This window comes from Anolis sagrei, chromosome 1 (genome assembly GCF_037176765.1).
Source record: "Anolis sagrei isolate rAnoSag1 chromosome 1, rAnoSag1.mat, whole genome shotgun sequence".
NCBI classification, from domain to species: domain Eukaryota; kingdom Metazoa; phylum Chordata; class Lepidosauria; order Squamata; family Dactyloidae; genus Anolis; species Anolis sagrei.
In genome coordinates this window covers 309,652,015-309,671,320 of record NC_090021.1, presented here as the reverse complement: position 1 = coordinate 309,671,320, position 19,306 = coordinate 309,652,015, and the positions used below count along the sequence as shown (strand labels likewise).

The 19,306-nt window shown below is 39.8% G+C and overlaps 1 protein-coding gene across 4 annotated transcripts in view; it reads left to right on the top strand.

Moving 5' to 3' along the window:
• Positions 1-654: 654 nt before the first annotated feature.
• Positions 655-19,306, top strand: part of CEP128 (centrosomal protein 128) — a 250,130-nt gene continuing 231,478 nt past the window's right edge. For 3 of the 4 annotated variants that reach the window (XM_067462950.1, XM_060757262.2, XM_067462948.1), the window contains exons 1-5: positions 655-922; positions 10,798-10,941; positions 11,527-11,613; positions 16,753-16,876; positions 17,891-18,009. In XM_067462950.1, the coding sequence (XP_067319051.1) occupies positions 10,804-10,941; positions 11,527-11,613; positions 16,753-16,876; positions 17,891-18,009 (468 nt within the window). In that variant the 5' untranslated portion in view covers positions 655-922; positions 10,798-10,803. The remainder of the gene's footprint in view (positions 923-10,797; positions 10,942-11,526; positions 11,614-16,752; positions 16,877-17,890; positions 18,010-19,306) is intronic. The other variant, XM_067462949.1, reaches the window with a different exon arrangement.

Sequence of the window (19,306 nt, the reverse complement as noted above, 5' to 3'; positions counted from 1 at the left end):
ATGTCTCTACTCTTTACTATTTTATCGAGACTGGACATTGCTCTCCTCCCAAGAAGTAAGCGTCTTCTGATTTCCTGGCTACAGTCTGCATCTGCAACATATAATACATAGATCAAAACACAGGGGTGCAAAGATCAACTGGATATAGAATGAATGCAGTTTGAGACCATTGTCACTGGCACAGTTCAATGTTGTGGGATACTGGGATTTGTTGTGAGGCACCAGCAAATAAATAATAATAATAATATTTATTTATTTATTTAAATTATTCATTATCCTGGCTTTTATGGCCAGAATCACTGGGTTGCTGTGAGTTTTTTGGGCTGCATGGCCATATTCCAGCAGCATTCTCTCCTGATGTTTTGTCTGTGTGGCAGAGAAAGCTAGTAAAAGCTAGTAAAACAGCAACCCCGCAGGATTCCATAGCACTGAACCAAGGCAGAAAGTGGTGTCAAGCTGCAGTCTATTCGACAGGAATGAGCGCCTGTGTCTTTAAGAAGCAGCCACAACCTGGCCGCCACCCTTCCCGCAGGGCTACATTGGTAGGGTCGTATGCAGGAGGCGGATCCCAGAGCGCTTGCCGCGGTGGCTCTCGGGAGGTGTAGTCCTGCACTCGGCGCGTCGCAATTGTGATGTGTCAGCCACGAACTACGATTCCCAGTATGCAAGGCGTCAGGGGAGCCCTGGCGCCTTGTGAGGCCGCTCTCCCTCGGTGGCAGGGCGGCTAGTTCAAGTTGCCATAGCGGCGGAGGTAGCGGGCTGTTGGGCGGTTGAGAGGTCCCGTGACCCGAGAGCCCGCGGGTGTCTTTTGGAAAGGGAGACGAGTCGCCCGCTCTCGTGGAGGCGCTGGGAGAGACACGCTGCGGGTCCAGAACGTGTGAATGCAGCCGATGCGTGTTGAGTGTCCCGGGAGGCGTGTCAGGTGGGTCAGATTTCCCAAACTCCTCGTGCTAATTGGGAGAGAGAAGTAGAGCAGTTTGACACCGCTTTCGCTACCAGGGCTGGGATTTGTGGACAGAGAAGGCAGAATGAAACTATAACTCCCAGGATTTCATAGCATGTTGCCATGGCAGTTAAAGTGGTGCCATACTGTAGTGTAGATCAGGAAAGGGCCAACTTGGGCCTTCCAGGTGTTTTGGACTTCAACTCCTACAATTCCTAACAGACTACTGCTTGGTGTAAATGTACCTTGCTTGGTGTAAATGTACCTCTGTTGCAATGTGAACCTAAAGCAGAGTTGAACCTCTCAGATACTGAACTTCACTATTGGCTCTTCTCCCTTGATTTAAAATGCCTTTCCTTGCGACTGTGCTTCACTCTTTTTAGGCTGCAAAGACTATACTATATATCACTAAGACTTACTCCTGAGTAAATGTGGGTGAGAGGCTTGAATTACAACAGTGGTTCTCAACCTTCCTAATGCCGCAACCCCTTAATACAGTTCCTCATTTTGTGGTGACCCCCGACCATTAAATTATTTTCGTTGCTACTTCATAACTGTAATTTTGCTACTGTTATGAATCGTAATGTAAATATCTGATATGCAGGATATTTTCATTCACTAGATCAGATTTGGCAAATTTGAATACTGGTGCAGTTGGGGGCAGATTGATTTTGTAATTTGGGAGTTGTGGTTGCTGGGTTTTATAGTTTGCCTACAATCAAACAGCATTCTGAACTCCACCAACGATGGAATTCAAACTTGGCACACAAAACTCCCATGACCAACACAAAATACTGGAAAGGTGTGATGGGCATTGAGCATGAGTTTTGGAGTTGTAGTTCACCTACATCCAGAGAGCACGGTGGATTCAAACAATGATGGATCTAGACCATCCTACCATCCAACCTACAGATGTGAGAGCTGGACCATAGGGAAGGCTGAGCGAAGGAAGATTGATGCTTTTGAGCTGTGGTGTTGGAGGAAAGTGCTGAGAGTGCCTTGGACTGCGAGAAGATCCAACCAGTCCATCCTCCAGGAAATAAAGCCCGACTGCTCACTGGAGGGAAGGATACTAGAGACAAAGTTGAAGTATTTTGGCCACATCATGAGGAGACAGCAAAGCCTAGAGAAGACAATTATGCTGGGGAAAGTGGAAGGCAAAAGGAAGAGGGGCCGACCAAGGGCAAGATGGATGGATGGCATCCTTGAAGTGACTGGACTGACCTTGAAGGAGCTGGGGGTGGTGATGGCTGACAGGGAGCTCTGGCGTGGGCTGGTCCATGAGGTCACAAAGAGTCGGAGACGACTGAACGCATTAACAACAACAGACCACACTTGGCCCGATTACTCAGTATGCCCAAATGTGAACACTGGTGGAGTTTGGGGAAAACAGAGTTTGACATTTGGTAGTTGTCGTTGCTGGGGTTTATAGTTCACCTACAATCAAAGAGCGTTCTGAACCCCACCAACTATAGAATTGGGCCAAACTTCCCACAAAGAACCCCATGACCAACAGAACATATTGTGTTTTCTGATGGTCTTTAGTGACTCCTCTGACACCCCCCTTGCAACCCTCCCCAGCGGTCCTGACCCCCAGGTTGAGAAATGCTGAATTAGAGGTTCTTGAGATGACAGCTATACTCACTCTCCAGCCTGTGTTTGAAGGTTGTATAGACATATGGGAATTGTAATTTCCTGTTGACATTGTGGTCGCATCTCCTAACTGTTGCTGTGTTTCCTGGATACCTGCCTGTAGGAAGTCTCATCCCTACAGTAGTTGAAGACAAGGCTTGGCTGATTTAATTTGTTGATAAGGATGGATTGGTTGTACAGTAGAGTCTCGCTTATCCAACTTTCACTCACCCAAAGTTCTGTATTATCCAACGCAGTCTACCTCCCGCCTGGATCCACGGCTGTTGCAATACATTGTGGTGTTTTGGTGCTAAATTCGTAAATATAGTAATTTCTACATAACGTTACCGTGTATTCAACTGCTTTTTCTGTTGATTTGTTATAAAACACAATGTTTTGATGCTTAATTTGTAAAAACACAGCATAGTTGGATGTTTATTAGGATTTTCCTTAATCCGGCCTTATTATCCAACATTAGGAGTCCCTGGGGGCGCAGTGGGCTAAACACTTGTGCCGGCAGGACTGAAGACTGACAGGTTGCAGGTTTGAATCCGGGGAGAGCGCGTATGAGCTCCCTCTGTCAGCTCCGGCTAGTAGTAAAACAACAAAAACATCCGGGCATCCCCTGGGCAACGTCCTTGCAGACGGCCAATTCTCTCACACCAAAATACAACATTTTTGCTTACACAATGTTCTGCCAACCCGCTTTTGTTGGATACGCGAGACTTTACTGTATATATAACTCAGGCATGGGCAAACGTTTATGTTTTATATTTTAAAAATTATTTTCAACAACAATATTTATTTATTTATTTAAATTATTTATTATCCTGGCTTTTATGGCCAGAATCACTGAGTTGCTGTGAGTTTTTTGGGCTGTATGGCCATGTTCCAGCAGCATTCTCTCCTGATGTTTTGTCTGCGAAAAGTTGGTGGTTCAAACCCAGGGAGTGGGGTGAGCTCCTGCTCTTAGCCCCAGTTTCTGCCAACCTAGCAACCATGCAAATGTGAGTAGATCAATAGGTATCGCTCTGGCGGGAAGGTAATGATGCTCCATGCAGTCATGCTAGCTACATGACTTTGGAGGTGTGTACAGACAATGCTGGCTCTTTCGCTTAGAAATGGAGACGAGCACCCCCCCCCCCCCGAGTTGGACATGACTAGACTTATTGTCAAGGGGAAACCTTCACACACACACACACACAAACACACGAAATGATGCCCAGGGTGGGAGAAAGAACTCTTGTCTGTTTTAAGCAAGTGTGAATGTTGCAGTTAGTAAGCTTGAATAGCATCGCAGACTGGATGACCTCTGGGGTTGGCAAGGTGCACAGATTGTGTCTGTAAACTATCTCAAATGGGGAGTGCCCTGTGCTGGAATGAACCACGTTATTGTTAGTTTGCCCATGCCTGGTGTAACTTGTAGTCAACTCCATTGAACTCAGTTGGGATTATTTTTGAGTAAGTATAGCTATATCCTGCCTGTCAAGACGTTAAGAACACCAATTTTCCCCTTATTTATTTATTATTTAAACTTATGTGCCGCCACTCCCCTGGGGCTCGGAGCGGCTTACAAGAATGGCTAAAATCTAACAAAATTTAAAAGCAATTTAAAACAATTTATTTTTTTGAAACAATTGTATTTCATATGTTTCTTAGAACTGGTTTCCATGTGGATGCTGTGTGTCTAGACTTCAAGTGTTTTATTTGTGATTGTTTTTTGTGGCTGCCCTGGAAGCTTTAAAACAGAATTGGGAATCATGTGACCTTCCAGATGTTTCTAGACTGCAAATCCCAGGATTGTTTGGAGATGCAATCCAACCACAGTTGGAAGATTTCTACCACAAAGGCACTTTTAAAGACCTACAAAGAACACTATCAAAAGCATTCACTGACATTGAATTGCTAGTGAAGCAATATACATGTGATTTTTACATTCATTTAGACCTGCCTTGCATGACAGCACAATCTTCTTTTGCCTTGTTAGTGAGAAACAGTTCTCCATCATTATTGAAAAATGTAAAATATGAAATTATAGGCGGTTGTTCCTAGTCTTGAATTGAAGCAAAAACAAGTTTAAATAGGCTCAAATGAGGCTAGATTATTTGATTGTTGTGTTCAGTAGATTTCTGGTGTAGGATTTCTTCTGTGGCTGTGAAAAGACCTGACAGTGTTACTGAAGTTGTCTTGTTACAACCTTTTTCTATTTCTGTGTATCCTCCAAAAGCTGCATGGAAAGTTGCTAGTGGCCATCTTCGACTAATATTTTAGTTTTAAGAGCCGTAGCAAACTAGGATTTTGCGAGAGCAAACTAAGCCAGCACGAGCGATGCTCCGCCTCTTTCTCCGCCTATTTCCCTTTGCTAGGGCAGAGTTGCGAGCATACGCTCGTGCCGCAGCAAACTACAGGAAGCTTGCGCTCGGGCTTGCTCCGAAGCCCCGCCTCCCCCCCCCCCCCCGAGGCTGCTCTCTCTCTTGCTAGCGTTCCTGTTTTCCATTGCAGAGGACAGGGATGCAAGCGTACGCTCACAGTTGAATTCTGCCAACTGAGAGAGTACAGTCGCATCGCTTCCCTAGCAAGGGAAAACAGGCACACTAGCAAGAGAGAGAGCAGCCTCGGGGGAAAAAAAGGCGGGGCTTCGGAGCGAGCTCGAGCACAAGCTCGCTCTCGCTTGCAGTAGTTTGCTACGGCTCTAAGAGCCGTAGCAAACTAGGATTTTGCGAGAGCAAACTAAGCCAGCACGAGCGATGCTCCACCTCTTTCTCCGCCTATTTCCCTTTGCTAGGGCAGCGTTGCGAGCATACGCTCCTGCCGCAGCAAACTACAGGAAGCTTGCGCTCGGGCTTGCTCCGAAGCCCCGCCTTTTTCCCCCCCGAGGCTGCTCTCTCTCTTGCTAGCGTTCCTGTTTTCCATTGGAGAGGGCAGGGATGCGAGCGTACGCTCACAGTTGAATTCTGCCAACTGCGAGAGTACGCTCGCATCGCTTCCCTAGCAAGGGAAAACAGGCACACTAGCAAGAGAGAGAGCAGCCTTGGGGGAAAAAAGGCGGGGCTTCGGAGCGAGCTCGAGCATAAGCTCGCTCTCGCTTCCAGTAGTTTGCTACGGCTCTAAGGTTTACTTCTAAGCTTAGCCATTATATTTTTGACCCTGGTTTAATTTTGCAAGAAATATTATTTGTTATTAATGTTTTTGTCATTACTTACAAATTATTTACTCTTCCACATGATTGCATTCTTTAGCTGTGTTGAAAACTTTTAAAACTTTGAATATGTTTTAACGGTTTTTAACTGGGAATTTTAAAAGTGGGGTATACATAAATATAATCACAATCATAATAATATGAGGATTTAAAGATAGAACTGCAAAGACTCCGGCAAGCCAGTAAAGGTGGTCCCAGTGGTGATCAGCACACTGGGTGCAGTACCTAAAGACCTTCGTTTGCTTTTAAAAACAATCAGCACTCACAAAATTACCATCTGTCAGCTGCAAAAGGCCACCCTACTTGGATCTGCACGCATTGTTCGCCGACACATCACACAGTCCTAGACACTTGGGAAGTGTCCAACGTTTGATCAAATACAAAAGCCGGCACAGTGATCTTGTTTGCTCTGTACTAATCTTGCTGTATATCAAAGAATAATAATAATGAGGAGGAGGAGGAAATGAACTTGAATTGAAGGCTGTACTTATCACACAATAGATGTAACATTTCTGGAACAAGTCTTGTGCATGTGTGCATAGTTGAATCATGACATAGTATGATCTGAACTATAATTCCTTATTTATGGAATGCCTTGCCAGTTGAAACCCGATCTATCTGAGACCTACTTGCTTTTCGGAAAGCCTGTAAAACCTTTCTCTTCCGACAAGCTTTCAATGGGTGAATAACTCGGGACTATGTCTGTTCTTGTTTTATTGTATTTTAAAGTTAATTGTGTTGTTTTAATCTACTGCTGTAAACCGCTCCGAGCCAAATTGGGAGTAGCAGTATACAAGTCAAATAAAAATAAATAAATAAATAACTACAGTTGGGGTGCTGTAGAACATTATTTATTTTGTTTTTCTCCACTGGAATCCAGAATGGCTTGGATTAGTACAGCAATATGAGAAAATCCTTCCCCCTTCAATCTACTTTTCTCAGTGTTTTAGTCTAGACATAAGAACAAAGATGCTAGTGCTCATTGGCTTATTCATCTGAGCCTAAGCTGATACCAATGACTCAACTTCCTTTTCCTGTTGATTGCAGGATGAAGAAGTTGTGGCCAGTTGAACGGTTTCATAAATGTTTGCTTGCTACTGGCTTGATAGATGGAAGTATTTCTTGTATAGAGCCATTTTCTGTCGTGTAACTTTAAGGCGGAACATTCTCTGGTGATCTGCAAAGATCTGGCAATTTGCAGAGTTCTTTGGAAGCTTACAAAAGGTGGACTACCGGCAAGAAGATTGGTAATGGGGGACAGACTCTGTAAAAGCTTTCCTATTTTTGTACTGTACTGATATTTTTCAAAATATGCAGATAGTGGGATTTATATACCATATAAATTGACTACATGTGTAAGTCAAGGTCAGGTTTTGAGGTCAAAAGCATAGATTTGGATAAGTCCTGTGTGTAAGTTAAGGGTCATTCCACAGAGAGGGGAAATGTTCCCTCGGGCATTCAGAAGCGGTGCTTTAGCAAATAGAACTGAGGATGTTTAGGGCTTCTTTTAAGTTTTTCCAAGATGGAGTAACCTCTTGCCTTTCATCACTGTGCCTTTCATCATTGTGCTTTTTTAAAATAAGCATTCCTTTTTTTAAAAGAGTTAATGCACAGTGCTCACATTGAGCAGTTGATAAGTCAACCCGGATTTTGAAGTTGATTTTTCGACTAAAATGTCTAGACTTGTATTTGACAATATAGAATATGTGTTCCAGGCTTTGCTTTCTACTCATGTGAATGACTTGACCCCTGAAAAAGCCCTGCCAGAACACAGGGTGTGCGTGACCTTGAATGTTGATTTCCAGCTGGTGGGCTGAAATCTTGTATTAGCGCTTGACCTGATCTGAGATAGGCCCAAATAGCAGCATAACTGTACCATAAAAAAAAGAAACAACCCAAGAATAGGGTGCTGAAATACAGATTTCAAAAATAAACATAATATTTGGATTAATGAAAGACTCTGTCTCTGCAAAGCTCGAATGCTACTACTATAGGCCATGCTTGAAAACCATACATATAGTGCAGTTTAAGCAAAAGATGTGTGAAGATTTAACAGGCAAAGGTTTTTAAAGAATACCCCACAATTTACATCATTTTTTTGCCTTCCAGGAAGTTGGTGCTTGGTACATATTTGGGGAAATGATTGAGCACAAGCTTGGAAATGTCTCTCACTCACAGACAGCTAAAAACCTTTGTGTTTAACAGAAGTGAAGCAGTAAGGGCCAGGCTTTACCACAGTAGGTTAACTACCAGCTGCAGTAAATCTTGCCAACTGAAAGGTTGACATCTCGAAGCCCAGATCAGGGTGAGCTCCTGGCCTTTAGACCAGCTTCTGCCTACCTATCAGTTTCAAAAACAGCAATATAAGTAGATAAACAGTTACCACTTCAGCAGGGAGATATTTAAAGGCACCCATAAGGAAATGTGAGAAAAATGAAGTTTACAAACAAAGCTCTTCAGCAGGGAAAGTGGAGCAATAGCCACCACCCCCTCCAAGCAATAGCAACCCACAGCCTCCAAGATACTGAAGATGAGAAATCCTATGTGTTCCTCTATTTATGTACAATTGTCTGTCTTGTCTGTGTATAACAGCATTAAATATTTGCCATATATGTGTTCTGTAATCTGTTCTGAGTCCCCTTTGGGTTGAGAAGGGCAGAATATAAATACTGTAAAACAAATAAATAAATAAGAAACAGGCAAAATGGGTTTATTTTTCTCTTTAAGATCAGATGTGATTTTAGGACACCTAATGTAGAACACTCAAGTTATTTTATGTACAATTTCTATTATTGTATTTATGTTTCATCAATTTATAGCAGACATCTGAAAAATAAAGTCTGTAAACAATTTGGCCAAAATTGCTTTGAGCGGTGAAGCATGATTGCAAATGATAGAATAATGCATTTAATAAGTGCAAAGATTAACACAGCCCTTTTTGAAGTCTGTTTTCTTGGAGAAAAAAACTGGCCCAAACACTTTTTTTTGTTTATTTAGTTATTTAAGTGGGAATGAGCACTGTTAAAAAATTGTCCTATTTTGGAATGAGTATAACTACTTCAGTCAATTGCATTTTCTCCTTTTTCTGTCTTTGTTGCTGCTGTTGGCAGTCTCTTCTGAGTGAGCCTTTCCTTTTCTTTGTAACAATGTGGCTTCTATTCTTTTGAATTGACCATTTGTTTTGGGAGATGCTGTACTGAAGATAAATAGGATTTGTGTTTTGTTTCTTTTTTAAGTTTGACTTTATGAACAAGTCACAATGTTTGTGGTGCTTAGAACAGTGTGATCCGATTGCTATACTGTTTTAATAGTACGGCATAAGACCTGTTCATGTGATTCTGTCATGCTTCATGTCAGGGTAGTTACTGAGTCTTCAACAAAACCAGAATGAAAGATATGCAGAGAGATCGTCTATAAGGGAAACTTTCAGACTAATGGCCTAATTGGGCCTACAGATGATTGAACGTCTCCCATCCCCTTTTGCAGCACTGGTCACTGCTGGTGAGTGGAAAGAAGAAAAAGGAATCCTAGCTGTGATTTAAGATTTAAGTGATTTAAGAAAGTTTTCCTTCTCCATCTCAGCTTGTACTTTCAGGATAGGATGAACTTCAATCAGGGACATGATGATGTCTGTTATCATCTGCGATGGGCTACAGGGCAAGAGGTGGTGGTATATGACTGCCCATCCAAGGGTCCTAGAGAAGAACTGAGAACGGGGGACATTAGTACAGTTTTCAGTTCAGGGATCCTTCTCTGCTCACGCACCTCCTCAACACCACAAATAGACATATTTAGTAGGTTTTCTGAGGTTTTCAGAAATAGAGGAGGAAATCTGATCAAGAGTTTGAACCAGAAAGGATCAGAAGCAGTGAATAGAATAGCAGCAGTCTTAGCAGGACTATCATGAAAAGATTCCACTTCTCTTACTGCCACTCACGTGGATGTATGCTTTATATATAAGCCCACACTTCTGTACTTGGGAGAGGCCTAAATACTATAATTAGGTTTGAATAGAGAAGGACCATTAAATCTATGGGATTTGTCTATTCACCATTCCATAACTGATTCAGTGGACCTAATGTAGCTGGGAGTAACAACTAGAATTCCAGCTAGTGATTGGGAAGGGAACCATGGTGAGTGCAGGGAGTAGATTTATCAATGCTCTTGAGCATCAGACAATAGTAGTACTGACACTGAAGCAAGATGGAGAGGTTTCTGCGTAGCAGTGACCCACTAACTTGTTTATATCAGGAGTGGAAACCTGAGTTCTAACTATTGATGTGCTCCTAGTCCCATCATGCGTATCATTGAACAGGCTGCTTAAAGTTGACAAGTTAAAGTTGAAAACTACCAAGATCTGGAGGACCAAAGGTTTTCCAATTCTGTTTTGCATGTTTTCTGAAATGCAAGATCAGCCAAGATGATTTTAAATGGTGTATTTTAATATTGAGATAAATGCTTTTAATGTTTTTGTATGCGTATGTGAATTGAATGTTTGCTACTGATAATTTCACATGGAAGCACTGAATGAAATTCTAACTGTGAGTGCCGTAATTTTGGAGTAAGTATTATTATATAAGTGAGGCAAGTGTTACACTCCATGATTAGCACAATATAATTTTGTTGATAAAACCAAAACAAGAACCCATTCATGTTTTATAAAAAGCAAACAAAATAGAAACGTGATAAATTACTGTGAAATAATCTCAGCCTTTTCAACAAATCCCAAAGAAACTACATTTTTGGCTTTTTAAGGAATATGTCATGTTATTGATATTTTTGAGGATATAGTCAGCTATCCAGATTTGTAGATTTGATTAAAATGTTGTTTCTTGGAATCTCTATGTTCTCCAGTGCAGTTCTATAGTTAACTTCCAGTCAACTTCTAGTGGAACAATCCAAACCCAGTAGGCTTGAGTTTCATTTCATTTTCATTTCTTGTGAAGCTAAATTATGACAAAATATTAGAAATTGTTATGTTGCAAATGTTTCATGTTTTCTGAATTATTTTTGTCTCTTTAAGATACAAATGGCAGATTCCTCCAGTGGTTCTGACCATGCGCACCGTAGAATTGGAAGACGGGGTCCTGTTAGAGCAACCAGAACTCGAAATCATGGTGTTGAAGAAGTCACAGAGAAGATCCATACTTTAGCAAGCACTTTGCAGGTTGTGAATAATTTACCTCCCAAAACATGTTGCATGTCTTTTGTCAAAATGAAATTAGTGGGCTTATTTCCCAGAAAGCTTTTGATACTAGTAGTCAGTTTAGTAAAAAATATGGTTTGAATTCTCCCCAAAATAGCTCTAGTGAAGAGTTTTATCAAAGTCTTATTAAGAACACAAGGAGGCACATTTTGTTGTAGATCAAGTAAATCAGTAAAACCTCAAACAGGCTAAAAGGGTAATATGAGATGAATTAATGAACTAAGAGGGCAGGCAGGTAGAAAAAGGCAGGCAAAAGCATTTTAGAGTGACATATCTTAACTTCACAAACTGTTGAGATTTAAATTGGCTAATAATAGGAGAGAAATTTTGGTGTCGTAGTGGAAAGATCTCTTCATCCACATTAGTATTTGCAGGAGCTTTCTGTATCCAATGATTGTAAGTCCTATTCCATTATAAACATCCCCAAATTGAGTTATCTTATTTGGCATCAGGAATGATTCTAGAAGTAGCAGAGATTACAGTATTTTCATGTTTGTAACTGGGATTTTTTATTTAATTACATTTTTCTCCGATATCTATCTCAAGGATACTAATCGCAACCTGAGACATGTGGACCAGATGTTAGGCCAGTATCGAGAGTACAACAGTGAGCAAGCAGAAGCAATTACAAATGTAAGCAGCCCTTGATAAAATTAAAATATACTACCTGATGCTCGTTAAAATGTAATATATGTGTCTTTTTTTTTTGCTTTCTGCTGAGGCTTAGTGGTTTAGATTAAATTAATCTAGATCAGTGCTCCTCATTCTATTTGATGTGGGGCTGGAATTTACTCTTTTTCGATGTGCAGAGGGCAGCACTAAATACATGCACATTGCCTATAATTGTTTCCTTCTTTCTTGGAAGCTTCTCAGAAACTGGCACTCAATGACTTGGGTGGTTCAGAGACCACCATTTTCAGTAGCACTGTTGTAGATGTTGATGGATGGCTGAGGAAGGCTGGGGACTGCCAAATGGTACAGCAGCCTTTTCTTTTCTTGTTAATTTCCCTTCCAAGCTGAATGCAGACAGCCAGTAAACGGTAGTATTGCATTAGGTTTAAATCTTTATTGTTATGTTTTAGTTGGATTTTTGTTGTCTTATGATGCTTCTATTCTAACCTGTTTGTATGATTTTCTTCTTGGCAATTGAATGTTTTGCCTTATATGTTGGAAAACGCCCTGAGTCCCTTTGGGGAGATAGGGCGGTATACAAATTAATAATAATAATAATAATAATAATAATTCTATGATGCCACAGGAATCCACAATGTTCACATGTTACCTTTAGACTATAATTCCCAGAATCCTGCTGTCATGCTGGCTGGAGGATTATGGTTGTTACGGTCCAAAAACATAGGGCCATGAAGGCAGTTCCATCTTGCCTCCAGTGTCATCAGTTGGGAGCCCCCCCTCCCCCCAGCACCAACCGCTGCTCTGAGATTAGAATGAAGAGAGGGACCAGGAAGGCAGTTTCATCTTATCTCCTGCACTGTGCTTATAATATAATATAATATAATATAATATAATATATTGTATATACATATAATATTATAATATTATAATGTAATAGAATTTACTACTACTAATAAAATTATATTATAATTATATATTTTATATTAAATGTAATATTACTAATAATATTACAGTATAATATTATAGTACAATGCAATATATAATATTAATATTGTGCTATGATAATAATATAATATATTGTATTTACTTTTTACTTGTATGCCGCTCTGAGTCCCCTTCGGGGTGAGAAGGGCGGCATATAAATGTCGTAAATAAATAAATAAATAGGTTGTCCTCTATTTATTTATTTATTTACGACAGGGGAACTGACAGGGGAATTGACAGGGGAATTGACAGGGGAACTCATAAAGAAAAAATTCAGATGGGAAATTCTCCATGCCCCCTTGAAGAAAACAAAAACTAAAACTGTTGGATTAGGATAATAATTACCTTGGGAAAAATAAAAAAGCTAAGAAAATTAAAAAGAAAAAAAAATTAAGGCAATAGACTTGCTGCATTGTTTTTTTAGAGGGAGAAAGAGATTAGGAAATTTAAGCAAAATTGTGTCTTCTGGTTGCCACATTGAATCAGAAGATTCTATGCATCAATGAGAGAAAAGAGATAATTGCGACCAGCTGGCAAGGCAGAAGAAGAAAAACTGAAGGGACGAGACAAGCAGGGAATATTTGAAATGGATTTGAAATTTGGGTCATCTGTCATGATCAGCTGGCAAGAAGGATTATCCCAGTGGTTTTGGATTGCTCCTTCAGCCCTCTTGAGAAATAATTTGTTTACATGTAGCTGGAGTGAAACAAGAAGAGTTTAAGAACTTAAATCAGCAGCAACCTCATAATACCTCTGTAATAAAAAGCAAAATTAAAGAATGAATTAATGTGGAAGTGGAAAAAAGGATTCAATTTACCTTCAATGATTCAAACATATCAACTGCAATGAATTTGAATAACATCATTTATGTAATGAAATTGAATTCTCAATTTAATTTAACTGCCATGAATTTTAGAAAGGATGACAATGCAAACTTAATGAATATAGACGTTTGTGGAGAGCAGATGGAAAATCTGATGGAACAGCAGTTAATAGAACAGACTCAAGAACATGTATAGAGAAACCAAGAAAATGGGACAGGGAAATCAAAGCATGTAACCCTCAAAGATACCAAAAACAAAAAGAAGAAAGAAAGATGATTTTATGTCAGATTTAAAGTCAGAAGAAGAAAATTTAAACATGCATGAGATAGAGTCAAGACATGAAAACAGAGATTTGGCTTTGAATGGTACTGGATCCTCACTTGGGGATTCTTAAGTGGTTTATTCAGCGTTGCCTATTAAAATCATACACTGCAGTGGTAGCAAAGGCAAAGTGATTTTCTACTCCAATGTAAGGACTTCCTCCGGTCCTGCTACCATGGCCATCAACTGTGGGGACCTTCTAGTTGCCCTTGTGGTTCCTTTTTTTCCTATGCCTGCAGGATATCACCTCTTTTTATTAGCTGCCATCATCACAGAGACTGTGTCTGAACCCAAGGTTTCAAAATTATTGTATTCTTGGAGGCCCAGAAGAGTTTGGTGCTAAAATAACAATTTGTTAACAATTTAAACGTAAGAACTTAATTACTCATTCTCATCTCCTAGATAATCCAGATCTGTTCTGACTGTCTTATCTATTCAAGCTCTTAAGCTCCAGTCATGAACTAAACCTGATAGACCACTCAGTCTTCACTACTCCCTACCCATCTTCATACTCCAGCTTTATTCAAATCTTCAACATTCCACCAACCTCTCTCAGTATTGCATTCACACTCTTTCCTGACAGATCCATACTTTATTACTTCTAATAACTGGAACACATTTTCCCTTGAACAGTCCATAATATCATGGATATTATGCCTGGCTCGACAGCAATATGTGTGAAAAAGATCTAGGATTTATCGTGGAAAACAAGTTAAACATGAGCCAACAATGTCATGCGACCACTAAAAAAGCCAATGGGATTTTGGGCTGCATAAATAGGAGCATAATATCTAGATCCAGGGAAGTCATGCTACACCTCTATCCTTTCTTGATAAGACCTAACCTGGAATACTGTGTGCAATTCTGGGCACCACAATTGAAGGGAGATGTTGACAAGCTGGAATGTGTCCAGAGGAGGGTGACTGAAATGATCAGGGGTCTGGAGAATAAGCCCTATGGGGAGCAGCTTAAAGAGCTGGGCATGTTTAGCCTGCAGAAGAGAAGGCAGAGAGGAGACGTGATTACCATGTATAAATATATGAGGGGAAGTCATAGGGAGGAAGGAAAAGGCTTGATTTCCGCTGCCCTGGAGACTAGGATCCTTCAAACTACAGGAAAGGAAATTCCACCTGAACATAAGGAAGAACTTCCTGACTGTGAGAGCTGTTTAGCCGTGGAGCTCTCTGCCCCAGAGTGTGGTGGAGGGTCCTTCTTTGTAGGCTGTTAAACAAAGGCTGGATGGCCTGCTGCCAGGGTTGCTTTGAATGCAATTTCCTGCTTCTTGGCAAGGCATTGGGCTGGAGGGCCCATGAGGTGTCTTCCAACTCCATGATTCTATGATTCTATGACATGGCTTTTAAAAGTTGCAGTTCAAAAACATCTGAAAGGTCCCAGTTGCCTAACCCCTCTCTCCGTGTTATGGGTGTGTGTGTATTTATGTATTTTTGATTTCAAAATAGATGAAAAATGGCTGGATAGTGTAACATATTTTTCAGATGCTAAGCTGTCAGTATCCTATTGTATTCAGTGAGGTTCTAATACCTATATCAGAGCTTTCAGATTTGGAATTCTTTCACTTCTTGAATATAATATTAAGATGTGAGAATAGTGGAAACCTCAGTATAACTGCTAATTATCCAATCTGTTCATGGAAAGGAAGAATACTATTATAGAAACTGTTTTAAGTTGTTAACTTGATTTCTGGATAATAGCTGTGAAATAGCACTAATTGTAACCACTTATTTTTAAAATGTGTGCTCAGTTATGACTCTTCTGAATGCTAATGTTAGGTGCTTCCAGATGGATGATTTTTCTCTGTAAGGAAGCCGTGAGAAACAGTTAATTCTTATCAAGGCAATATTTTGTTGTGGTTTGAAAAATTAATAACACTAAACTGGAATAGGTTGGGATGGGAGGAAAATTTCTGAAACAAGTATCAGCTTGTTTCTAATGTTGCACAGAACTAGACATATCAGGCCCAAGATGCCCATTTCAACCCTTTGGACTGCTGATGCATGCCATAATTCTGGGACTTCTGTATGTATGAAATATGTTGATACTGCTTCCTGATCACTTGTATAAACATGTTTTATGGGTTATGCTTTCTAGTATCTTTCCATCCATTGCTATTCATTCCAAGTCTTCTTTCTCTTGTTCAATTGTTTTTTTTTTACATTTTACATTTTAGCAAGGTGAGGAAGAAAGGAATACATTTAAAGTTCTTTCTCGACTTAAAAAAATAAACAGTAAAGATTAACCTAGTTTGTAGACACGTACAGTAATCTGGGAGTGGCCAGATGATAGAATGAGATCTTACAGTAAGTATCAGAACAGTAGTGATATCAACAGGGCTTCAGAGTGATCCAGAGTTCTCACTCAGTACTGCATCCCACAAAGTGGGTTTTTATCCAAGAAAGCTCATGCAAAAATAAAAACCAGCCTAGCCTTAAAGGTGCTGTTATGTTCCCTTTTCTGCTTCTTTCCTCCTTTTTTTGCCTTCCACTCTAAATTACTGTATTAAAATGAACAAAAACATTAATGGATTTTTGTGTGAAACACCTGCAAACTGAGTTCTGATGATAGTAATAAGAAGGCAAGTCATTTTATAATTCTAATTCAGTTCCCCATTTTCTTTTAAAATGCCTGTTTTGCACTTGACTCTAATCAATGGGACTTGGGGTCATGTAAATCATAAAGTAGTTTCTGGAAGCATGACACATGTTAATCCTGGTTGTAGTGCACACTGTAGTATATTCTCATGCGGGAAAAAAAAGAAAGTTCAGAAATAAAATGCAAAGGATTTGAATCAAGGTATTATTTATGGTTATTTGGGACAGACACAAATATGGATGATAGAAATAGTTGAACCTAACTGACTGACAGGCGTTTTTCTCTTCTCTGCTGTCCCTTATTCTGTTAAATTATTATTTAATTGGTTGTGTACAGTGTCAGTTTTTTCATACATAATCTCTTTCTGTTGTCAGTCTAACAAGTTTCTATTTTAATTCAGCTTAAAGAAACATTGGAACAATCCCTAGGCGAATTAAGGAGCCAACGTGCATTGAGAAATTCGGGTATAAGAAGTGCATCTCTTTCAAGTTTATATGCAAGTGACCTGGACAGTACTGCTCCAGGTATGTTTAATGAAATGTTACACTACACCTGGTAGATGCCTAATTAAATTTAGCCCAACTTACTATTGGATTGTTCTATTAGAATATCAAAATACTTGGTGGTTCCCCCCCCCCCCCCACTCTGCAGTATTATAGTAAATTGTAATTTAGAATAGTACTATGTATCCTTACCTGTTAAGACAAGGAATGGATTTCTGGAAAGGCTGTAACTTGCTTTTTCTCTGTATAATAAAGAGAAGGTTCTTCACTTTTTAAATAAGAACCTATCCCCATTTGGGACTACTGTCACTAGTCATAGGAAAACATCAACTATCCGAAGCAGTCAGTTTCTATATTAGATTATTGTGGTCTTCCTGCTACATTGTTCTTAGATCTAACTCTTAAGATCACTGTTTACATTGCAGTTTTTTGTGATGTTTTGATAATTACCTTCTGAATCATTGGGAGGATATAATTCAAATCAGTTAGTCAATTTATTTATAATATACCTTTTCTTCAAGCTGATAATTCAAGGTGCCAGTCATTTATTTTCTCAATAATCCTCACTACAGCCCTGTAAGGAAAATCCAGGATTGTGGATTTGGGAGGAGAAGAGGCTGAGGTTGACTGAGGGCCCTTCCACACAGCCATATAACCCAGAATATCAAGGCAGATAATCTACAGTATCTGCTTTGAACTGGATTATCTGAGTCCACACTGTCATATAATCCAGTTCAAAGCAGATAATATGGATTTTATATGTCAGTGTAGAAGGGGCTTGAGATAGTTTAAAACAACAAACAAAGGAAACAGGCATGTTTTTTGATGCGGGATCTCAATAACAATATGGCCACCACAGAAAAAGATCTTTATCACAGTGCCTCACCAACCCACAAAATCTTCTGGTGATCCTTTGCAAATGAATTTAGAGTCTGGGCAACATCATACAGGTATAATTGATCTAACACCTGTGAACTTCTATTTGAGTGAATTTTACAAGCAAGTCATATTGATTTGCCTTTTTGTTTTGTGAAGAAGGTCGTCACTTCCAGCCTACCTCTCCCCTCAAGGACTATGGTGCAACGTTGGGTGCTAGACAGCGCCGGTCTCGATCTGCTGTTCGATTTGTTGATCGAGGAGATAACAGAGACCAGGTAGGTGTAATTCTTTACAAAATGTTGGCTCTAACATCTTTATTATATTTCCACATGATGGAGTTTGCATTTCAACTGTCAAGCTAATTGAGTGTATTTAAGCCCTATTACATATCTCCTCATGACAGATACTTCAAATCACTTGTTGTTTATGCAGTGTTGTGGAACAATATCTGAGCTGAGTTACCTCACAGCATCACAAATTCCCCGCTACTCTGAGTTGATGGTGGCCACTTCATTAATGCCAAACGTATACTTTCCTTTCTTTCAGAATTAAAATAGTTTATTGCTGTTGGTGTTTTGAATTTAGTCTGAAACTGGTACAGTAAATTGGAGTGAGCTGTTGTTATTATCTTGGTCCTGAAGAATAATTGTATTACCTTCTGAGAAAGGGTGGCAAATTATTTTCAAAGAGTAGTCAGTAAAGACTATTGTTATATTCCGTGTGCCTTTAAACGCTGCCAGTACAGTGTATATACAGTTTAGAAATGTTATATTTTAGTTGCTTGTTGCAATTTGGTCTATTTCTTAATATATGGCTATTCAGCATGCTGAGAATGATAAATTGCTGCAAGGCCTGTTTAAGGGTGGAAGCTCTTAAATCAGTTTTTCTGGGGTCAGAACATGTAGGAATATTAGGTATAGTGCAACGTACCTAGTGCTCTGTATGAGCTTATGATAGGAAATGGAAGAGAAAATATGCAGGATGCCCTCGAAAGGATTAAAAAGATAAAAACTTACTTTTATTGTTGATGGTATTACATTTTACATATACGAGTAGATAAACAAAAGAAAGTTACCTATTTTTGGTTGAAGACTTCCTAATGCTGACTCTCATGTCTGTGTGTAAGGCATCTTAAGGCTAATATATGCTTTATGCTGCTCTCTTCTCAAACAAAGGATAATAAAGCACTAAATACTTTTGTGAAGGAGGCCATGACTTCTACATGCAGGCAGGAAGCAAAAACTTCTTGAGTTACATAGATCTAAGAAACAGGTGAAAAACAAGACAGCAGGCATGCACCACAGAATTTCCTCTGTCCTTAATTGCTTTGTATACGAATGTTGATGATTCTTCACATCCAACATGGCATGTGATGCCCTCCAGACATAGTTGGTCTGTAATTCCCAGATTATTTTTTATATAATTGACTATGTTAATTATTAGGCTTGTGCATGGATTCGGAGTGGTCAGTTCCCTTTGGCCAATCTGGCTTATTCGGCTATGGCCAAAATGGTAAGAGCTCAGCTGTCACATTTTTTCATCTGTTACGGGACCACGTGGCAGCCGAACATG